General features: G+C 44.9%; 1 protein-coding gene across 1 annotated transcript in view; it reads left to right on the top strand.

Moving 5' to 3' along the window:
- Positions 1-19,408, top strand: part of MACF1 (microtubule actin crosslinking factor 1) — a 311,201-nt gene that overhangs the window by 283,776 nt on the left and 8,017 nt on the right. The window contains 11 exon segments of the mRNA XM_014560572.2: positions 673-867; positions 1,368-1,496; positions 2,354-2,497; positions 2,940-3,128; positions 5,159-5,279; positions 5,852-6,015; positions 7,382-7,544; positions 9,507-9,661; positions 10,549-10,623; positions 11,789-11,806; positions 14,942-15,059. Coding sequence (XP_014416058.2) covers positions 673-867; positions 1,368-1,496; positions 2,354-2,497; positions 2,940-3,128; positions 5,159-5,279; positions 5,852-6,015; positions 7,382-7,544; positions 9,507-9,661; positions 10,549-10,623; positions 11,789-11,806; positions 14,942-15,059 — 1,471 coding nt within the window.

Here is a 19,408-nt window from a genome sequence, read left to right on the forward strand (position 1 = left end):
TTGTGTTTAAATAAGACTGTTGCTGGGCTTCTGCATCAGTCACAAAGAATTTTCCAAAATTGGTTTCGACTCAGATTTGCCAATGTGTAAACTTCACTCTGAGGTTGCGCCCCACCCCCACCCCCTTCCTGTTTGTGTCTCTCAGTTGAGTCGAAATGAGTTTACATTCAGGAGACCCTTAAGACCCCCCATTCCACTGATCCCTTAAAATGCAAGTAAGTGCTTTTTTTAAAGTACTTCAGAACCTGACAAGCCAGCACCGTGCAGACCAACATGTAGTGTCGCCTCCGCCTGTTTGTTGGGCTGCACACATCCTCCTGCTTCAACACAAAGCATTCGGCTTCACTTGAAGTTACACCAGATTCTTAGTATGTGCATGACAGATGGGTTCTTACTGAACTCCCACAATTCTGGAAATGCTGGTGTAACATAATTCCCATTTCACGGATGAGGAGCCTGAGTCTCCAGTTAAGCAACTTACCCAAAATCAGGTGGCTCATACTCAGAGCCACGTCCTCCGGTGGTTCACTCTTACTTGTGGTCCTGCCTCCCTCTGTGTGTAAAAGACATGGTTGAAACCCACCAAGGAGAACTCAACGAAATGGTAACTTTCTCTGTTGTTTTGCTTCTTGGATTCAAAACATTTCTGATTCTCCCATTTTCTTTTTCCAGGTCTTCCAAAAGGAACTGGGAAAGCGAACAGGAACCGTTCAGGTCCTGAAGCGGTCAGGCCGAGAGCTGATTGAGAACAGTCGGGACGACACCACTTGGGTGAAGGGGCAGCTCCAGGAACTGAGCACTCGCTGGGACACTGTGTGTAAACTCTCTGTCTCCAAACAGAGCCGGCTTGAGCAGGCCTTGAGACAGGTCAGAGAGTTGGCTGGGACAGCCGGGCAGGGTGGATCTGAGCAGATGCATTCTAGCCTCTTTATCAGGATCCATTCCAGCCAGTCTCTTAAAGAACATAAAGTCAAAACTGGTATTCTAGCGGGGAGGGTATAGCTCAAGTGGTGGAGCAACATGCTTAGCATGCACAGGGTCCTGGGTTCATCCTCAGGACCGCCTCTAAAAATAAAGAAACAAACCTGATTATGCTGCCCCCCCCAAAAAGAAAATAAAACAAAGTCACCTAGAAAATGGTTAAAAAAACCCCTGATATTCTAAATGTTCTCATTCGTATTAGAGAAATAATTAATTCAGTTGGTTTTCAAAAATGCACAAGTGAAAGATGCCTTTGTGGAGCTTTGGTAGGGCCATCAGGTGTCTGTGATACACTGGTGAGCTCAGGCCAGGCCCCTCCCTGGCGTACCCGTGTTCAGGACCTTGGCTGCAGAGAGAGTTCAGTCTCTTGTGCGTGGTTGTTTCAGGCAGAGGAGTTCCGGGACACGGTCCACATGCTGCTGGAGTGGCTTTCTGAAGCAGAGCAAACGCTGCGCTTCCGGGGAGCGCTTCCTGATGACACAGAGGCCCTGCAGTCTCTCATCGACACTCACAAGGTAATCCAGCCCTAGGGTGCGGGGACCCCTGCCGCCCACGATGAGGGCGGCCCCACCACCAGCAGAAAGCAGCTTTTGCTTGAAAACAACAGACCTCATGAAAAGGACCAAAACCAAAATGGGCCCAGCGTACTGGTTTAGCAGGAATGAGAGGGAAATGACTGGTGGGTTTTGTGACCCCTTAAAGATCACTCATCCACTAGTTTTTACAAAAGTGATACATATTGGTTGTAAACAAGCTGAACAGCTTGTGTTACATAGAGGAAAATGCGGACTGCTCCACCTGTACACACCTCGTGTGACTTCCCCACTATTCCCAGCTCCCGGCCCTGATCTGCACCCCCAGAACTGCTTACCAAGCTGCAGAATATAATGCAGCATCTGGGGCCTCAGTGTGACTCTCCTAACAAGGTGGGGAAAGTTTTCTCTCTTAATCTTTGTGTTTCCCACTGAGATTTTAATCTTGGTTTTGTTGCTACGTTCGTTATTTTTTAAATGTTGTAGTGCTTGTAGCTGTCATTGTATTTGTCCAGGACGAATACTGCTTACATATGTGGACATGAATACAAACAGGAATTTATAAAAAGAGAGAAACTCACTCAGATTGGGGAAGGGGTCATGCCTCTGTGTCTCATCATCTGTGCAGAGAAAGTCATTCTTGTGTCAATCCCTCATTTCCCATGTCTTTTAAAACTGGAGAGAAAATGCCAGAGACACCTAAATACAGGCTTTTGGATGTCTGTGTCAACACAGGGAGTCAAGAAACACACTGGTTTTTTTTTCCCTCTCAGTGTCACCTGACAGTACTGCTGGAGAAGATTTCTTAAGTTTTTGGTTTCACATCTTTTTTTGCTCAGGAATTCATGAAGAAAGTGGAAGAAAAGCGAGTGGATGTTAACACAGCAGTGGCCATGGGAGAAGTCATCCTGGCCGTTTGCCATCCTGACTGCATCACCACCATCAAACACTGGATCACCATCATCCGCGCTCGCTTTGAGGAGGCAAGTTCCTGGTTTTAGAGGAAGACTACACCTACCCAACAAAACGGGTGTATAGCAGTAAAAATACGGAGCTTCCCCCATGGTCCCATACGAGGAATCTCGGTCACTAGGACTATGTCAACAAGAATTAAGCTAGCATTTTAGTAGTGACTTCTTGATAATGTGCAGAAGTCTGGGAGAGCGGCACTGGTGTTGTGACGTGTTCACCGTGGACACACTGTATATTCTTCCTCCTTCCTGAGAAGCTCTGTGTCCAGTAGGACACGCCGCACATGCTTTCAGGAGCGCTCAGTTCTTACTCCAGCTCTGTCTCCAGAGTAAGAGTGAAGCCTCTTGACTACTTGGCTGGCCTTTCCCCTCAAAAGTCATTGTTAGGATCTCACAAAACGCTTTGAAAACAAGGGGATGTGCTTGACTGAGAGCCGGTGTTTCCCTCCCCCAGGTCCTGACCTGGGCCAAGCAGCACCAGCAGCGTCTCGAAGCTGCCCTGTCAGAACTGGTGGCCAACGCCGAGCTCTTGGAAGAACTTCTGGCTTGGATCCAGTGGGCCGAGACCACCCTCATTCAACGTGATCAGGAGCCGATCCCTCAGAACATCGACCGAGTTAAAGCCCTCATCGCCGAGCATCAGGTATCCTCACCATACCCCGTGGTCGTGTGTTTCCTTGGCTTACTGTCTCAGTTTCTGTGGGGCGGGGATCTGGGCACGAGTTAGCTGGGTACCCCCACCTTAAGATTCTTACCAGGCTGGAATCATGGTGACAGCTGGCACTGCAGTTCTCATTCAGGTTCTCAGGTGGCTGGCATGGTTCATTTCTTTGCTGTTGTAGACCTGAGACCCTTTTCTTGCTGGCTGTCGGCTCCTAGAGGCCACCCTCATGTCTCAGCCACACAGCTCTCTCAAAACACACATTTCAGTCTTTACAGCCAACAGGATACCCTCCATCCTGCTCTGACAGACCGTATATGATGAAATGTGATCCAGGGAATGATGACCCATCCTTTTCACAGGTGTTGCCCACATGCAAGAGGGGGAGATGACACAGGACTTGTCCACCAGGAGTCTTGGGGCCCAGCTTAGAAATCGGCCTGCAACATCCTGTTTTATTGACCTGCCTCTGAGCCAGGGTCCCATCAGCCCCTCCCCATTACACCTGGACTCAGAAAGACATCTTGCATGAACCCAGAGATGGGCCAACAACGTATCAAACTAAGCTGAATGAAGGAAAGCTCCACTGAGCTATCTTCACATCCTGAGGAGACAAGTGTGGTTTTTAACTATGATAATTTACACCGAACGCAAGCGTGATCTTGCTTAGTAATACTGTGGATATATGGTGTGTTTAGAGTATGTAAATTTGTCAAAGGGGACTCCCTGTACTTCTTGTCATGTGTACCTACATTGACATCTTCTCTCCTGAGTGAGAGGTTTTCTTCTTCCATCAAGGCCAATCCCCCTCCCGTCTGTTATCCCCTCTTCCTTGTGCCTTTAAGCTTCCCCATCTTGTGTTCCTCCTGTCTCTCTCACTTCTCATTCTTCTTAGCTGCTTTCTCTCCCTCTGTCCACTTGTTAATGTTGTTCCCCAAAGTTCTATTCTTGACCCACTTCTCCCCCCGCTGGGGTTGTGTCGGTCCTGCACCTGCAGCCAGCGCCTGGAAACCCAGGGCTCCACCTCCCTTGCCGTGCTGCCTGCAGCACCATCGTCTCCTGAAGTCGGGACATGCGGCGGGCCAGAGGCAGCTCGGAAACCCCGCTTCAGCCCTGCTTGCTCGCCCTGACCCCGCCCTGCCCTGCCACACCTGCCTGCCTTCTCTCTCCTCGCCCATCCAGGCACCCAGCACAGAAGCCTGGGATGTTCTTCCAGGACTGTTCCTTTTTCTGTGCCCCATGCATGTAGCCAGTCATCAGGTCTTGTCTGTCCTACTTTCAGAATACCTCTTGGTTCCTCTCCTGTTCTGGCTGTGGCCCTCACCATATTTTGCCTCAGTTACTGCAGTGGTTTTCCTGTCTTTCTGCCCTGCCATGCCCTGCCTCCTACACTGAGGTCAGAACAGTAGCTCTAAGACAGAGATCCAATCTTCTCTGGATCAAAATCCTTCAGTTGCTTCCCACCCCCCCAACCCCCCCATTGCTCTCAATATAAAATCCCAGTTCCTTAGCCTGACAGTAAGCCTTTCTGGGTCTTTCTCCTGCCTGCCTCTCTAGCTGTCTCTCTTGGCTCTCCTCTGATTACATCCTCAGCTCAAGCCAGTGATCAGAACTGTCAGGCTTCCACGGGACCGCCCTGCCCCATCTTTGGCTCATTCTCCATCCTAGAGTGCACAGCTCGGGTCCAGCCTCCGGGCAGCCTTCCTCGCCACCTCGGGCTCTGGGTGCCCATCCTAGGCCTTCCTTGGAAACCCTGGGTGCCACTCATTGCTCTGACTGCCTGGTTTCCTCACTTAGCTGTGAGCTTCTGGGATTCAGAGTTGTGTCTTAACTCCTTCAGGCCTCCAACACCTGACGAAGTACCTATCAGTCATGTTTCCTGAAGGGACTGGGACAGTTGAACGGAGGCATCTCCAGTTTGTCTTGGCTTGGCCCTTGTTAGTAAGAAGGTCCCTAATTCCAGCTTAGTTCAAGAAAACTCTCAACTCTTTCTCGTTGTTTGTTTCTAACAGACGTTTATGGAGGAGATGACTCGCAAGCAGCCTGATGTGGACCGGGTCACCAAAACGTATAAGAGGAAGGTCATAGAGCCGGCCCACACACCTTTCATGGAGAAGTCCCGTGGTGGCAGCAGTACGTCTCAGCCTATTGTGTAGGACGTGGCCCTCCTGCTCACTAAGGATGAGCATTACCCCCGTGCCCAGCAGACGTCTCTTTTCCATTTTCAAAAACTGTATTGGATTTGAACAAAAATCTTTTTTTTTGAAACTCACTTTTCTTGTCTTACACTGGCAGATAGTAACTAGACTCCCAATGTTTTGGACTGGTGTGAAATTTTGGAGCAGTATAGTCTTTGCAGTGACCTTTCCCTTGTTTTGGTCTTCAGTGTTGACTGTTTACATTTGGTTTGCACTAATTTCATCATAAAATAAATCAGCTCTTGTAGCACCATTGACATTTCCTGGGTTCATTAAGATGGGACGGAACTGACTGAAGAGAAGAGACAGTGCCTGTTGGCTAGGGAGGAGCATCAGTAGTTTTGAAGTCAGTGTGCTTCCACGTCTGAATGTTGCCAGGTCCCATGTTTCTTTTGTCAGTTAGTGACCGGGCATCATTATAAAGATCTAGGTTCATACATGTGGCAGTTTCTCTTTGTGAACTGACACAACCAGCTTTTGTAATCTTGTGGATATTTTTCCTTTCAGGGAAGTCCTTGAGTCAGCCCACACCTCCTCCCATGCCAATCCTTTCACAATCGGAAGCAAAAAACCCACGGATCAACCAGCTCTCTGCCCGCTGGCAGCAGGTGTGGCTGCTGGCACTGGAGCGGCAGCGGAGGCTGAACGACGCCTTGGACAGGCTGGAGGAGGTGAGGCCCTGCCAAGCACCCTCCCTGGAGGGGAGCGACTTTTTATCAAAAGACAGCCCTCCCGAGGCCCTCTGAGCATGACTTGTGTGCCTTGACCTGCTTTTCAGAAGTAGGAACAGACCTGTGTAGGCCAGTGCTCTGTCCTTCGGGGCCCCTGGGTGAAGACACACGTGTGAGGAAACTTACAACAGTAGGCCGTAGCACCTGGTGGTGGGAAGCGGGCAGCCAGCCCGTCTGGGGGGGTCCGGCCTGTGATGCAGCCCTCCTCAGCACCTGGCTGGCCAAGAATCAGGAGCATGAGTTTGCAAAGTTACCACCAGGTGTGGTGCTTGTCACAGAAGGGACCGTTAGTGAGCCTTCTATGTGAAGATACAAGCTACACAATTATCAAATAAGCGTAATTTTTTTATAGTCTTGTTATTCTATTACTCTTTAGTAGATTATGAAAAGCAAGTCTCTTTTGAATTATTGTTGACCAGTCTGAAAAATATAGTACTTCACTTCCTGGTTTCTAAAACAAACCTCTAATATGTTTTATATTCTTTTTATTTGTGCGTGTCAAAGCAGCTATACCCAGAAGTGAGTGTTCTGTGTTTTCTGTTGTTATTTCTGTAGGTCAGTTGAGTTTTAAACAATTTGGTTTTGGCTTTTTCTTTTTTCCCCCATTCCTTCCAACTTTGGAGTTTGAAAGACCAAGGGGGAAACTGCTGCACTGTTTAAGTCATTCTGAGTCTGTATCACTGACATAGTCCAAGTGGCTCAACACCACCTTGCCCACTGCACAGGCCTGCTGCCGTCTCTCAGAGCCAAATACTTAACGTGCGAGTCAGACGGGCAGTTCTCTCCCTCTGGCACCATCTCAGAGAAATGAGCTTGGGTGCAGGACTGGATTCTTGATGCTTCCAGCTGGAAATCAAATTATCTCAGAAGACAGGGGAAACGTGAGCCTACTGTGTGATCAGAGTTCCTTTCAAAATCATAGAAGTGAGGAGTGCTGACTTCTCTTCTGGGAGAAAATCCCTTCCCTTATGTGTAAGGGGATAAATCCTTTGACAAAGTGCCAAGGGAAAGCAAGGCTGGCTCCACCCATTCCTGTTCTGTGCTCCGTATTTTCCATGGTGGTTGTTCAGTTACTGTTTCTCCTGCTGCTCCATTACACCACAGCTCATGTAAATAACCGTGGCTTTACATGCAGGAGGCAGATTGTGCCTTCACAAAGGAGGCAACACATAGACACCATTGTTGGTCCCCCTCTGAAGGCCCGCATGGCTTTGCTGGATGTCTGAAAGTTTTGGTTTTGGGTATGCTATGGGCTTGTTTGAGGGCCAAACGTTAGGTCTTATTGACGCTTCTGATTTCTGTCTAGTTGAAGGAATTTGCCAACTTTGACTTTGATGTCTGGAGGAAAAAGTATATGCGTTGGATGAATCACAAAAAGTCTCGGGTGATGGATTTCTTCCGACGAATTGACAAGGACCAGGATGGGAAGATAACACGTCAGGAGTTTATCGATGGCATTCTAGCATCCAGTGAGTCCAGTCATAATTCCAAACACAGGTCACACCTGGATTCCTTGCATTTACTTTGTAGAAACAAAATAGTATTCTGGCTAAACAGTCTTTCTGCAGTTGGAGCTGCAGTCTTAGGGAAGAAGTAATGTAACTGCTTAGTAAAACTGGTCTATTGTTTTGATGAAGAGAAGAATCTCATTTTGCTGAGATTAAAAAAAAAAAGAGGTCTCGTTTGACTCGTTATGGTAAGCAAAACAATTTCAGGTAAGGAGCTAGCTTTTGTGAATAATGCGGGTGTGAGTACAGGCGTGCCTTGGAGATGTTGCAGGTTCAGTTCCAGACCCCCACAATAAAGCAGGTACTGCAGTAAAGCAAGCCATTAGAATATTTGGGTTTCCCGATGCGTATAAAAGTTACATTTACACTCTACTGTAGTCTGTTAAGTGTGCAGTGGTGTTACTTTAAAAAAATAATACATCCCTTAATTAAAAATACTTTATTGCTAAAAAATGCTGACCATTATCTGAGCCTTCAGTGAGTCATAATCCTTTTGCAGTGGTAACATCAAAGATCATTGATCACAGATCACCTTAATAAATATAATAATGAAAAACTTGAAATAGTGTGAGGATTCCAAAATGTGACATAGAGACACAAAGTGAGCAAATGCTGTTGGAAATATGGTAGCAGTGGACGTGCTCGACACAGGGTTGCCACAAACCTTCAGTGTGTAAACAGTATCCATGAAGCACAATAAAATGAAGTATACCTGTAAAATGTTTTTAAAAATAAGTTTTTCATAATATCAGTTTCTTTTTCTCAATAGGAATTCAGATTTATTTTCCGTCCAGTTTTATCGAGTTGTAAGTAGCGTGTGGCACTGTGTAAGTTTAAGATATACAGCATAATGATTTGAACTACATGTTATAAAGTGCCTGTCACAGTAAGTTTAGTGAACACCCGTCATCTCACATAGTACAAAACTAAACAGAAAAAAATGTTTTTCTTGTGATGAGAACTCTTAGGATTTACTGTCTTAACAACTTTCATATATAACATACAGCAATGTTAGTTACATTTATCATGTGCATTACACCCCTCATAATACCGGTTTCTGGCATCTGTATAACAGCTTACAAAGTGTATGATCTCATTTATTTTTAGCAGGAGTCAGGCAGAAAGTAGTTAAATGACTTGCCAGTATCACAGAGCACATCTCATTGCTGTGCTACTTCACACGGGTGTCCCAGGAAGGCCTGTCTGGAGGTAATACCTGATCTGAGACCTACCTAACGAGAAAGATCCAGCCATGTCAGGATTTCAGGGGAGAGAGGCAGAGGAACAGCAGGGATGGAGTGCCAAGACGGCAGTGAACTCGGCACATTGTAGGGATGGAGTGTCAGGACCGCAGAGATGCTAAGAGTGAAGTTAGAAGAGTAGGACGTGGCCAGTAATGCAGGGCTTTGTTGACCATCATGAAGGGATCAGATTTTATTCTAGAGATAGTGGGCAGCCACCAGAGGTTTCCATCTAAGACAATATGGTCCAGTTTACATTTTAGTAAATCACTCTGTAAATATTAACAGTTCCTTTGGAAAGCTGTTGTCAAGAATCTGAGGCAGTAATCTGAACATAGTAAAATTTCACCCTGTTAATTTCAAATTGTCACTCTTCTGAAATAATCTAAATATCCAATAATAGTGGAGTGGACAAATAAATTTTGAAGTTGGTAGATCTGTTATTAAGTTGCAGGTGGATGAATCCGTAAGTGAAAATGCCAGCAACTGAGTATGCTGTGGCTTCTCTTAGGGTAATTTTTACCTTCTTTATAATATTTTACATTTTCTTAGTTCTCTGAAGTGGGCATGTATTGTTTTTCAGAAAAAGATCAAGACAAATTTTTCTAAGAAGTATTTATGTAACCTCCAACCAACCAAGTGAGCCCTCTTAATGTTCCAAAATGTGATTAATTTTCTCCAGAGTTCCCTACTACCAAGTTAGAGATGACTGCTGTTGCAGACATTTTTGACCGAGATGGGGATGGCTACATTGATTACTATGAATTCGTGGCTGCTCTCCATCCCAATAAGGATGCTTATCGACCAACAACCGATGCAGATAAAATTGAAGATGAGGTATGGGACATAATTGCATTTGAGTACGTTTTTAACCATCGGTTTCTATTGTCCTGAGTTTGGTTGGGTGCAGTTGCCACATTAGCCCTTCAGCATGTATGTTGGAGATGATTATGTGGAGTTCGGTTTGGGGATCCCCTTTTGGATGGCATTACCCCAGTGGATTTCTGGCCATTGAGCTGTAGCTCAATCTCGATGAGTTGTCAGTCAGGTGAGCTGCCTCTGTGGTGCTGTAAAGTTTACAGAGACTCTCTCCAGGACACCATGCCTCTTGGAACAGACTCGTCTCTCAGTCCTGAGATCCAGCCTCAGGATCCAGGAGAGCATCTTCATGTGTAGCATTTAAGGGTGAAATGTGAAGTAATGTTTCAGATGGTGTGTACCCACCAAGCTTTCTGCCTAGTTAAGAATTGTATCACATTGAAAAGGACAAATTCATTAGTAGCACATAGAGATCCAGGATGTGCTGATGCTGGGCTGGGCGAGGCAGCGGGCCAGGTCTTGGGCTTGGCCTGGAGCACTCCGGGGCTGACTTCTGGGCAATCTCGGGCTCCAGGTTGAATGAAATTCAAGTCAGTTCATGATTTGCTTTATTAGTCCGTTGATACTGATGCATGCACATTGGCACATCACTGAAGGAATTTTGAAGCAGGATGGAAGAATATGTTGTATCATTACTTGGGAATTTCTTTCATACTCAGTATCTGAGTATCTGGTTAGTAAGACTCACAATTGAAGACAAATGTGTGTATCAAAAGCCTGAAATGCCTAAAAAATACATAATGAAGAGCTTCTCTGATTACATGTAAAAGTCTTTGTTTCTCTGAACAGGAAGTCTTGCTTTACCCTTCACACTTTTCTCATTTTTTGTTGTTCACAACCAATAGGTCACAAGACAAGTGGCTCAGTGCAAATGTGCAAAAAGGTTTCAGGTGGAGCAGATTGGAGAGAACAAATACCGGGTAAGGAAGAGAAAACCAGTCCCGTGTGGTGGCCGTTCCTCCTGTGTGGCCCTTACAGGTGCAAGCAGCCTGACACACAGCAGTCTGATGATCCCCCCTTCCTGCCACCAAGGAGGACCAGAGCCAGCGGACTTGAGATATGGTCACTCTCTGACCCTCGCCTCAATAGGTGTCAAATGTCAGGTGTCCTGAGAGCAGAGCTTCATGCCCCACGTAGCTCCATCTGGAAAGTAGTGCCCTGTCTCGTTAACGGGAGCTTGTGCTTGAGTTCCAATAAAGGAAACGTTACAGAGGCCTCTCTTCACTGCTGACCAAGGTCTTTAAGGAAATGGGGTCACCTTTACCGTAAGATAAGGAAACTGTTACCTAATGACTGACCATTCCCACCAAAGAACTGGTCACTGTGAGCCCAAGTGGCTAGGCCCCGAGGGATGCTCGGCCTGCTCACAGTCTCCCGGACAGCTGTGCTGAGTGAGGCCAGAACTGACAGTGAACCATGCTGTGTTTTAGTTTGGGGACCAGGCTGGGGCATAGGAGGGACCTGTGACAGGGCTCCTAAAATGTATTCAGCTTGTCAGGATTCTCAAAATCCTAAGAAGATCTAGGATTGGCAAAGGGGATTTAGATGACCATTTCAGATGGCACAGTTACAGGTACCCAGTTAGAAACAGGAAATCGAGGTTCCATTAGCACGTCGGAAATGCCTTCAGAGTACACCAGAACCACACCGTGCTGCTCTGAGCCAGGAGTGGAGTGTTGGGAGACTCTGCCTTGGATCCAGCCCAGGGCATTGAGTTGATAAAGCTCCAAGCAATTTTATGCTTGCTTGTTGGGTTTTGTTTTCTTGGCTTTTTTTGTTTTGTTGTTGTGTTTTTTTGTTTTGTTGTTGTGTTTTTTTGTTTTTGTTTTTTGTTTTTATTACTTATGAGAGAAGCGAGTTAACAGGAGCACAGGAGCAACATAGAATGGAAAAGTTAGGTCTTCTCAGCCTGTTAAAACCTCGTCCCGGGGGCAAGAGCTCACTAAGAATATGGTCCATGTGTGTCATTATTCTTGAAACTGGTAACATGATTACATGATTTTCATTCCTTAGTGTTAATTTGACAAAATGTTCTCTTTTTTTTTCCCCCTTCCACTTCCTCCCTCCTTTACTCACTCTCTGTAGTTCTTCCTCGGCAATCAGGTACAGTGTGCCTTGCAACATTCTCTTTTTTTGGTGGAAATGGTCTGTGTAGCTAATGCTGCCTGTTCTCTGCTGTGGGGAGAGGACGTAATCTGGAGCATGCCTGTGTCACAGCCGGTGGTCTTACCAAGTGGAGAAGTGCTAACATGGCTCATATTGTAAAGCTGTCTCAGAAGCAGAAGGACCTAAGTACATATTTTTTTAAAGGAGATGAAATTTTCCATTCAAAATTAGATTCGCTGAAGAGGACGATACTATGCTGAGCTGAGTCATAAGTACCAGTCGGGGAAGTTAAAGCCTTGGGATCCGTCCGTCCCACTTCTGCAGAGAGCCCAGTCTCGTCCTTCTGTTTTGGAAGTCAGAATACCAGACAGCACAATTCTGATTTATACCCAAGTCTTTTGACAGTTAACACAAATTTTATTATGTACCCTAAGTCAAAAAAGTCTTGGGGTATTTAAGGTACTCAGTCTGTTTAAATACCTTACTAACATTTATAATTACTTGTGCTTATATTGTATTTTTGTAATTATAAGGTATGTGAGAAGTTTAAAAATCATATTTGGCTGTAGTCTGAAGTTTGCCAGTTACGACCAGCCAGCCAAAATCTAATTGGATCAAATTAGCCTTGCAAAAAAGACTGAATGCTTTTGACTCCACTTGGTAACTCTGACCTTTCTGAGGGCTCTGGGGTCCTATGTCTTCGAACGGAAGGAAGTTGCATGAGTAAAATATGTCTTGTGATGAGAGCTGACTTGAGGCCCTCAGTCAACGTTAAGTTCCAGGCACTGCTTTAATCACTAACTACAGTAACATTCTGGGCCAGTGGGAAGAACAAAGGATAGAAAGAAACTAAAAAGGAAAACAGTCAAACTAGCGTTAAATAAATCATTGCATAAGAGCACTGAGTGGTACCTAAAGGTTGTGCCTGTTTGCTGATGACTGCATGTGAGTACCAGGGACCCCTTCGAAAGTGGCACTGAGGCAGGCGTTCCTCCACTACTCCATTGACCAGCAGAGGATCAGATGAGTTAGTTCCAGTGTTGGGAACAGGATTAAGAAGTTCATTTTGGGAGGCAGGTCTAGCTCAGTGGTAGAGCGCCTGCTTAGCATACATGAGGGCTTGGGTTCAATCCCCAGCGCCTCCATTAACAAATAATTACCCCCCTCCTCCTAAGACGAAACAAACAAACAAAAGTGTAATAAAGTAAAAATAAAATTTTTTTAAGTTCATTTTATACATGAGGCATCGGAGGCCTTAAGGATCACAGTTCCAACAGTCACAGAACTAGTAATGTCGGAGTCCCTGCAAGAAGTCCCTGCAAGGGCTTTTCCATTTAAGAGAAGGAAACAGAGCTTCCAGTTGCCCCTGAGATTCTGTTGGGAGATCTTTGCCTCACTGGCATCCCAGCTCTGCCAGGTTTATGCAGGTCCCCGTGTTTAGAGTTTCTGTAGCCTTTTCCACACTCATCAGTCTGGCCTCGTCTTCTCCAGCCACTTTGGCCTCTGGCTTGGGTCAAACTTTTTTTGCCCCTTAGCTTAGTAAGAGCAAGTTAGAATCTTTCAGAGAGAGCTTTAGTAAGAAATTAAGGGGGAAAAGAGAATGAAATAAATGGATTAATTCTGAAGGCTGTCAAGTGAAATGTAAAAATAAAGTACATCTTGGTGTTCCTTCCTGGTTCACTCTGGGGACACATAGGCCCTTGTCTCCTTCTTCCCTCACCTATAACAGGGAAGACCCCAAGTAGTTACTCAGGCCAGTGCTCCTGAATCTGGTGGACCTCAGTTCCTCCCAGAGGGCCTCCCCACTCCCACTCATTGGGCCGGTGACTGAGGGCAGCTGCAGAGGTCAAAGGGGCAGCTTCCTTCCTCGGACAGGACATTTTTTCCCTCACATGCCTGGGTCCCCACTTCAGTGCCCTTTGCACTACACCATGCTGTTGCTGTAGTCACTTCACTTAAAAACCATGTGAGATGAAGGATGTAGGACTATTTTTATTTTCAAAGAAAAGGGCTTGGATGGAGGGTGATACTTTTTCCATCACCTTGCCTACCTAAACAGTACGCTTGACTCAGTGCCAAGTAATATGGAGACTTAGCACAAAAGTATTAATTTTGAGGGAGGTTGGTTATGTGTCTTGCTCATACATCCTTTCTGACATTTTCAATTTTTGTGCTGTGTTTCTCCTTTATAACTTTGAAAATTCTAAGTAAGTGATTAAATACCCCTCCCCAACACTCTCCTTGAGTTAAATAATTGTAGGAATTCCATTTCTCTAACCATGTGTTTGATTTTTGTTCTAAGATCTCAGCATGATTCTCTTTTGTTGCCTCTTTATTTTAGGAAGAAGATAATTTATGCCATGGGAAACTGTAATTGTTAACAGGGCTGGGAAGTAGGAATGTTAGGCATGAAAAAGAAAAAAAAAAAAACCAGAAAGTCATACTTATTTTACCATCCCCAAAATGACTGTTGAATACTATTTATAATCAGCATGGTAGATTAAAATTTTAATTTCTTCAACTAAATTTTAGTATAACACTGTCAATCATTTTTTCAACTTAAGAAAATCTTCTGCTGGTGGTGTCACAATTAGAATACTTAGGGGTTTATTTCTGAAAATGATATGAAAAATCACATTTTCTTCTAATCTTATAATAATGATGATGCTTTGCAAGGGTTTCCTTAAGGCTTGAAATATTATTTGCTGTTTTCCATTTAACTTTGAGCACACTGTATTCAGAAGTTGACATCCACCTTAGAGCTGTCTTTTCTTTTATGGAAACAAACTAGCTTAATAAAAAATTTTATTATTCGGTTTTAATTTGGGCAGAATCTTTAAAAGAATCAAAGTGAGCTAATCTCTGTCCTCCACACTCACATTTGGTGCAGGTCATGACCATCAGAGGTTAACTTTATCCCAATAGAAAGTATGTCAAAGTAATGGTCTTTAGCTTGGTGGTTTCGGCTTTTCCATATTTTAAGTTTTTTTGTGTGTGTGAAAATGTAAAGTAGTGAGAGTTAAAATTTTTCCAAAACTGAAATTGTCATTGCGTCTGAATACAGTCTGCTCTGGAAAGAAAGTCTAGCTCTGCTTGGGTGACCACACTCACCATGTCCCCTTGGCCCTGCAGTTCGGGGACTCCCAGCAGCTGCGGCTGGTCCGCATCCTGCGCAGCACAGTGATGGTCCGTGTTGGTGGAGGATGGATGGCTCTGGATGAATTTCTAGTGAAAAATGACCCCTGCCGAGGTAAGGAGCCGAACTTGGCACGAATTATTGGTTAGCTACGCCCTCGACACTGACTTCCTGCTTCCACAGGGTGTTGCTGGTGGGGTCTGTTTATTCTGTGGTTAAGCTGCCTGGCTGTCATCCCACTAGCAAAGATTAGAACTCAGGCTGCCAGAGTAGACGAGGAAGAGAAAGCAGAAAAGGCTGATGCTGTCAGGGGAGACAGGTTTCAAGGGGCACAGTAACGAGAATTGGGAATTTATTAGTGTCATCAAATGTTTCAGTGTGAGGAGCTACATTAACACTAGCCTGGAGAGAGCCTGATAAAGCCCTTTAGGTTCCCTGAGTCTGCAGATGCCTTTGCCTATAATGTCTGCATCTGAAACTCGGGAAGGGTATTGGGCCCTCTCATGTAGGGGAGGACTGGGAGCTCCCTGGACCAGGAGGGGAAATAAAGAACACCTAGCAGTGAGCCTAGGCCCTTGTAAGGCCGATGATCACCTAAGCAAGTTCATGGGGTGTCCGTCTGCTAACCATGAAAAGGCTGGCGTGCCAGCCCCCAGGCGAAGGAGAGCGGTCAGTGTAATGTGAGTGACGGTACCTGCAGCTCTGGGTGCGCGAGGGCCGAGCAGGCGGGGAATGGTCAAATCCCAGTCGCTAAACCCCTTCAACTGCGTCCTTTCCTTTTTCCTGTTAGCCGAGCTGCATGTGGGTATACTGGAGGCTCCCCCACTGTCTGCCAATTTGTCTTTCTTGACCAGTTTCTGCATTTCCTGCTCTGTTTCTTTGTGTTTATATATTTTTTATTCTAGTTCACCATCCTGGGAGTAAAATAAAGCGCTCTGATTCCAGCTCTTCGATTTCCAGTCAGTCTCCCATAGGTTGGCTTTTAAGCTTTGTCCCTCTTACCCACATCCCAGCCCACTGAGAATGGCTTTGCTTCTTAAACTCTTGACTCTGTGGTATCTGCTGCCTTTATGAATGCTTTGAAATAGCCAAACCATAGCTTTTCTAACTGTTACAAGCTGACAAAACATAAAATATGTCTGTTGAGACAGAACCCATGGAATTTGTTCTGAGTTTCTATTTAACAAATACTTACATAGTTTTATATACCACACACTATTATAAGCACTTAACAAATAATAACACACACCGTCTGAGGTGTAGGTACTATTATTGTCTCCATTTTACAGAATAGGGAACTGCAGCCTAGAAAAATTAAGTAACTTGCCCGAGGACAGACAGCTAATAAATGGCAGAGACAGAATTCAGATCCAAGGTAGTCTGGCTCTAGAGGATGTGCTTCTGACCAACATCCTGCGTCTCAGAGGCTAAGAAACCCACAACCACCTCTTTTTATATGTGTTTTACTGGTTCTGTCTGCGTAATTAAATTAGTAAGGCTTCCTTACTAACCTAGCAGGAATGTCTACAGTCCTGCTACATGGCGACTTACATGTAAAGCTAAAGGTTCTCACGTGACTTCAGCTTTGCTCATAAATAGTTCCTCCTAACTCATTCTACGTTTACTCCAGTAACCAGGGTAATAATAGAACAGTTTTCATTAGGAGTTTCTTTTTCATAAAATAGTTTTAAAAGCACCTATTCTGATAAAAAACTGGAGTGGATTTAATCAGTTTTAGAACTGAATTATGTTGCAAACCAGTTTCTTTGACATGAAAGTCCTCTTTGTTTTAAATGAGGATCAATACATATCATTTTAACCTGAAGTCAGTGAAACATTATTCCTTTCCCCCTTTCCCAATCTTTGATAAGGTTTTATTTTTCATGTCATGTGAGTGAACTTAACAATCAGAGGGGAGATAACTGCATGTGACATTTGGGATCTTTGCCTGTTTGCTGCCTGCTCTACTTGCTCTGTTTACGGTAACCCTGTGCTGCTGGCCACGGAGAGCACTGCTTGCTTTGTCCTTATCTTACTAGCTAGAAATTGAAACCCCAAGGATATGTGGGAGGGCCGTCTAGGAGCTATTTTCTATGGAACATGGTAGTCTTTTTCAGCGTCCTTGGAGCAAACAAGGTAAGGCTTTCCTCTGTGCCTTTCCAGGAGTGCCTTCATCCCCGTTTCACTGGTGCAGAGTCAAGAACTCCCAGCAGTCTTGGATGTCATGACTCTACCAGTGGCAGACAGGATGAGCCACTTCTAATCAAATAGAAAACTGTGCTAGGAGGGGAGCACTTTCAGGCCCAGGTGGATATAGGTGTCTTGGAAGGGCATGAACCTCACAAAGAGAAAAGTTCCTTGAAGCTGTCTAGGGTTCTGTGAGGAATTACGGTGGCTTCTGGAAGCACCACTTGGGGTAGGTTTGTCCTCATGTGTGTGTATTTCCTTGGCTCTCTGGACCACAGAGAATGTTACACTGAGGACAGTATGAAGTTTAGGACAGAGTTGTAGCACTGATGTTGCACAATCATCTGGTACCTGCCTTTGCACAGCTGTTCAAGGAGATGAAAACGATCTCAAACTGCACATTGCTTTAGCCACAGGTAAAAAGTAAAAGTATTCGCCTTGCAGGTTCCTGGTACTGCCAGAATTGGAGATTTCACTTTCCAGATTGAGCCATAGCAAAGGAAATCATGGCGTTTGGATGGAGATAAAACAATGCCCCTGCCTGATGACGAGGTGCACCTCTGCCCTAGGGTTCCATGAATGTTTCTGAGCATCAGGCATACGAGTTCCCCAAAATTTTACTGCAGGTTTCGAAAAACTTCATTTATGAAGATTTAAAAGACATAGTCTGGCTTAGAACTGATTTTTTTTAATCATGTAAAATACACATAACATAAATCTTACCATCTTAGCCATTTTTAAGTGTATGGTTCAGGGGCATTAAATACATTCACACTGTTGTGCTACCATCACCCACCTGCAGAACTCTTCATCCTGTTACACGCATTAAACCATAGGACTGAATTTTGTCTAACAGGCCTATTCTAGCGAACATCAGGTGGCCAGCATAATTCCGTTAGCAAATTATGGTCTCTCTGGTGGTTGAAAAACTGAACTTTAAAAGGCTGCCTTTAGGATCTGGTCCCCAAGATGTGATCTTCAAAAAACAACAACAACAACAACAACAAAAACCATGACCAAGTACATTTGGAAGACACCAAGTTAAAATTGAGCAGGTTTATTTACTGCAGGACTTCTCAGAGCTTATAAAGTGCTGATTACATTAGGGCTCTCCTAGAGAGAGAAATGCAGCATACAGCGTTTACTTAACTCTCCTTTGTAAGAAACCCTTCAGAAACCTCAATTTGGGTCATACTGCTGTAAGCAGTGAAAGACCATGGAAGGATTTGGAGCTGTTCAGAGAAATCAGATTTTTATTACAAATTTGTCTGGGGAATGAGGAGTGAGGGAGGGGTGGGGAATAAGGTGAGAAACAAAGAGACCAGTTGAAAGCCTGTTACAATCACCTGGGGTGGAGGAGGTGCTCCATGAACCACGTGAGTGTAAGGGGTGGTGGGAGGCTGGGGCCGGGATGGGGAGGATTCTAGAAGCATTAGAAAGTAGACTCAACAGTAGACTGAACTGCCATCAGGAGGGAGGGACCTACATCAGCAACCAGGTTTCTGGCCTCAGTCATGTCTAGTCAGTCATTGTGTGTGAGGTTCTGACATCCAGGGAGGGGGTCTGTGCTGGGGATGTATTTGAGAGTCAGGTGTTACCATATGACAGCACTGGAGTCTCAGGTGGATGAGCTCATCACTGGGTTGAAAGTCTGAGAAGGAGAACGGGACTATGACAGAACCCAGGGGAGCATCAGCGTTTAAGACGTGGGTGGGATGGAGTAATCGGGAGAAGGAGGAGAAGTAGGAGAAGCAGGAGCTCGGGGGTCCTGGAAGCCAAGGGAGGAAAGTGTCTCAGGAAGAGAACAGTCAGTAGCTCCACCACGGGTAAATTACAGCAACAGAGAGGTGTCTTTACCTGTCCGACTGTGGGATTTTGACCTGCACACATACGCATGTGTGTATGCACTCAATACAGAGAGCATTGGCCAGAGTGAAGTAAGTCGGACATAATCATACATTATTTTCAAGAGTATACATTGGTATAAAACGTTATAGATAAGTTCTAGTATCAAAAACCTTAAGTGTGCATTTCTCCCCAGCAAATCCACTTGTAGAAATTTATCCTAAGGAAATCAGCATGGACACAAAAACTTTTTACAAGTAGTTTGTCACAGCACTGTATACAATGTTTAAAAAATTACAAACAAATAGGATTATAGAACAGAATTATAAACAACATAGGGTTGGTTAAATAAATTTATGCATGTATGTCGAAATAATACTTTGCAGCTACTTGAAGTTGGAAAGACACTGTCAAGCATGGAGGAATGTTCC

The sequence above is a fragment of the Camelus ferus genome, chromosome 13, assembly GCF_009834535.1.
Source record: "Camelus ferus isolate YT-003-E chromosome 13, BCGSAC_Cfer_1.0, whole genome shotgun sequence".
Taxonomy (NCBI): Eukaryota; Metazoa; Chordata; class Mammalia; order Artiodactyla; family Camelidae; genus Camelus; species Camelus ferus.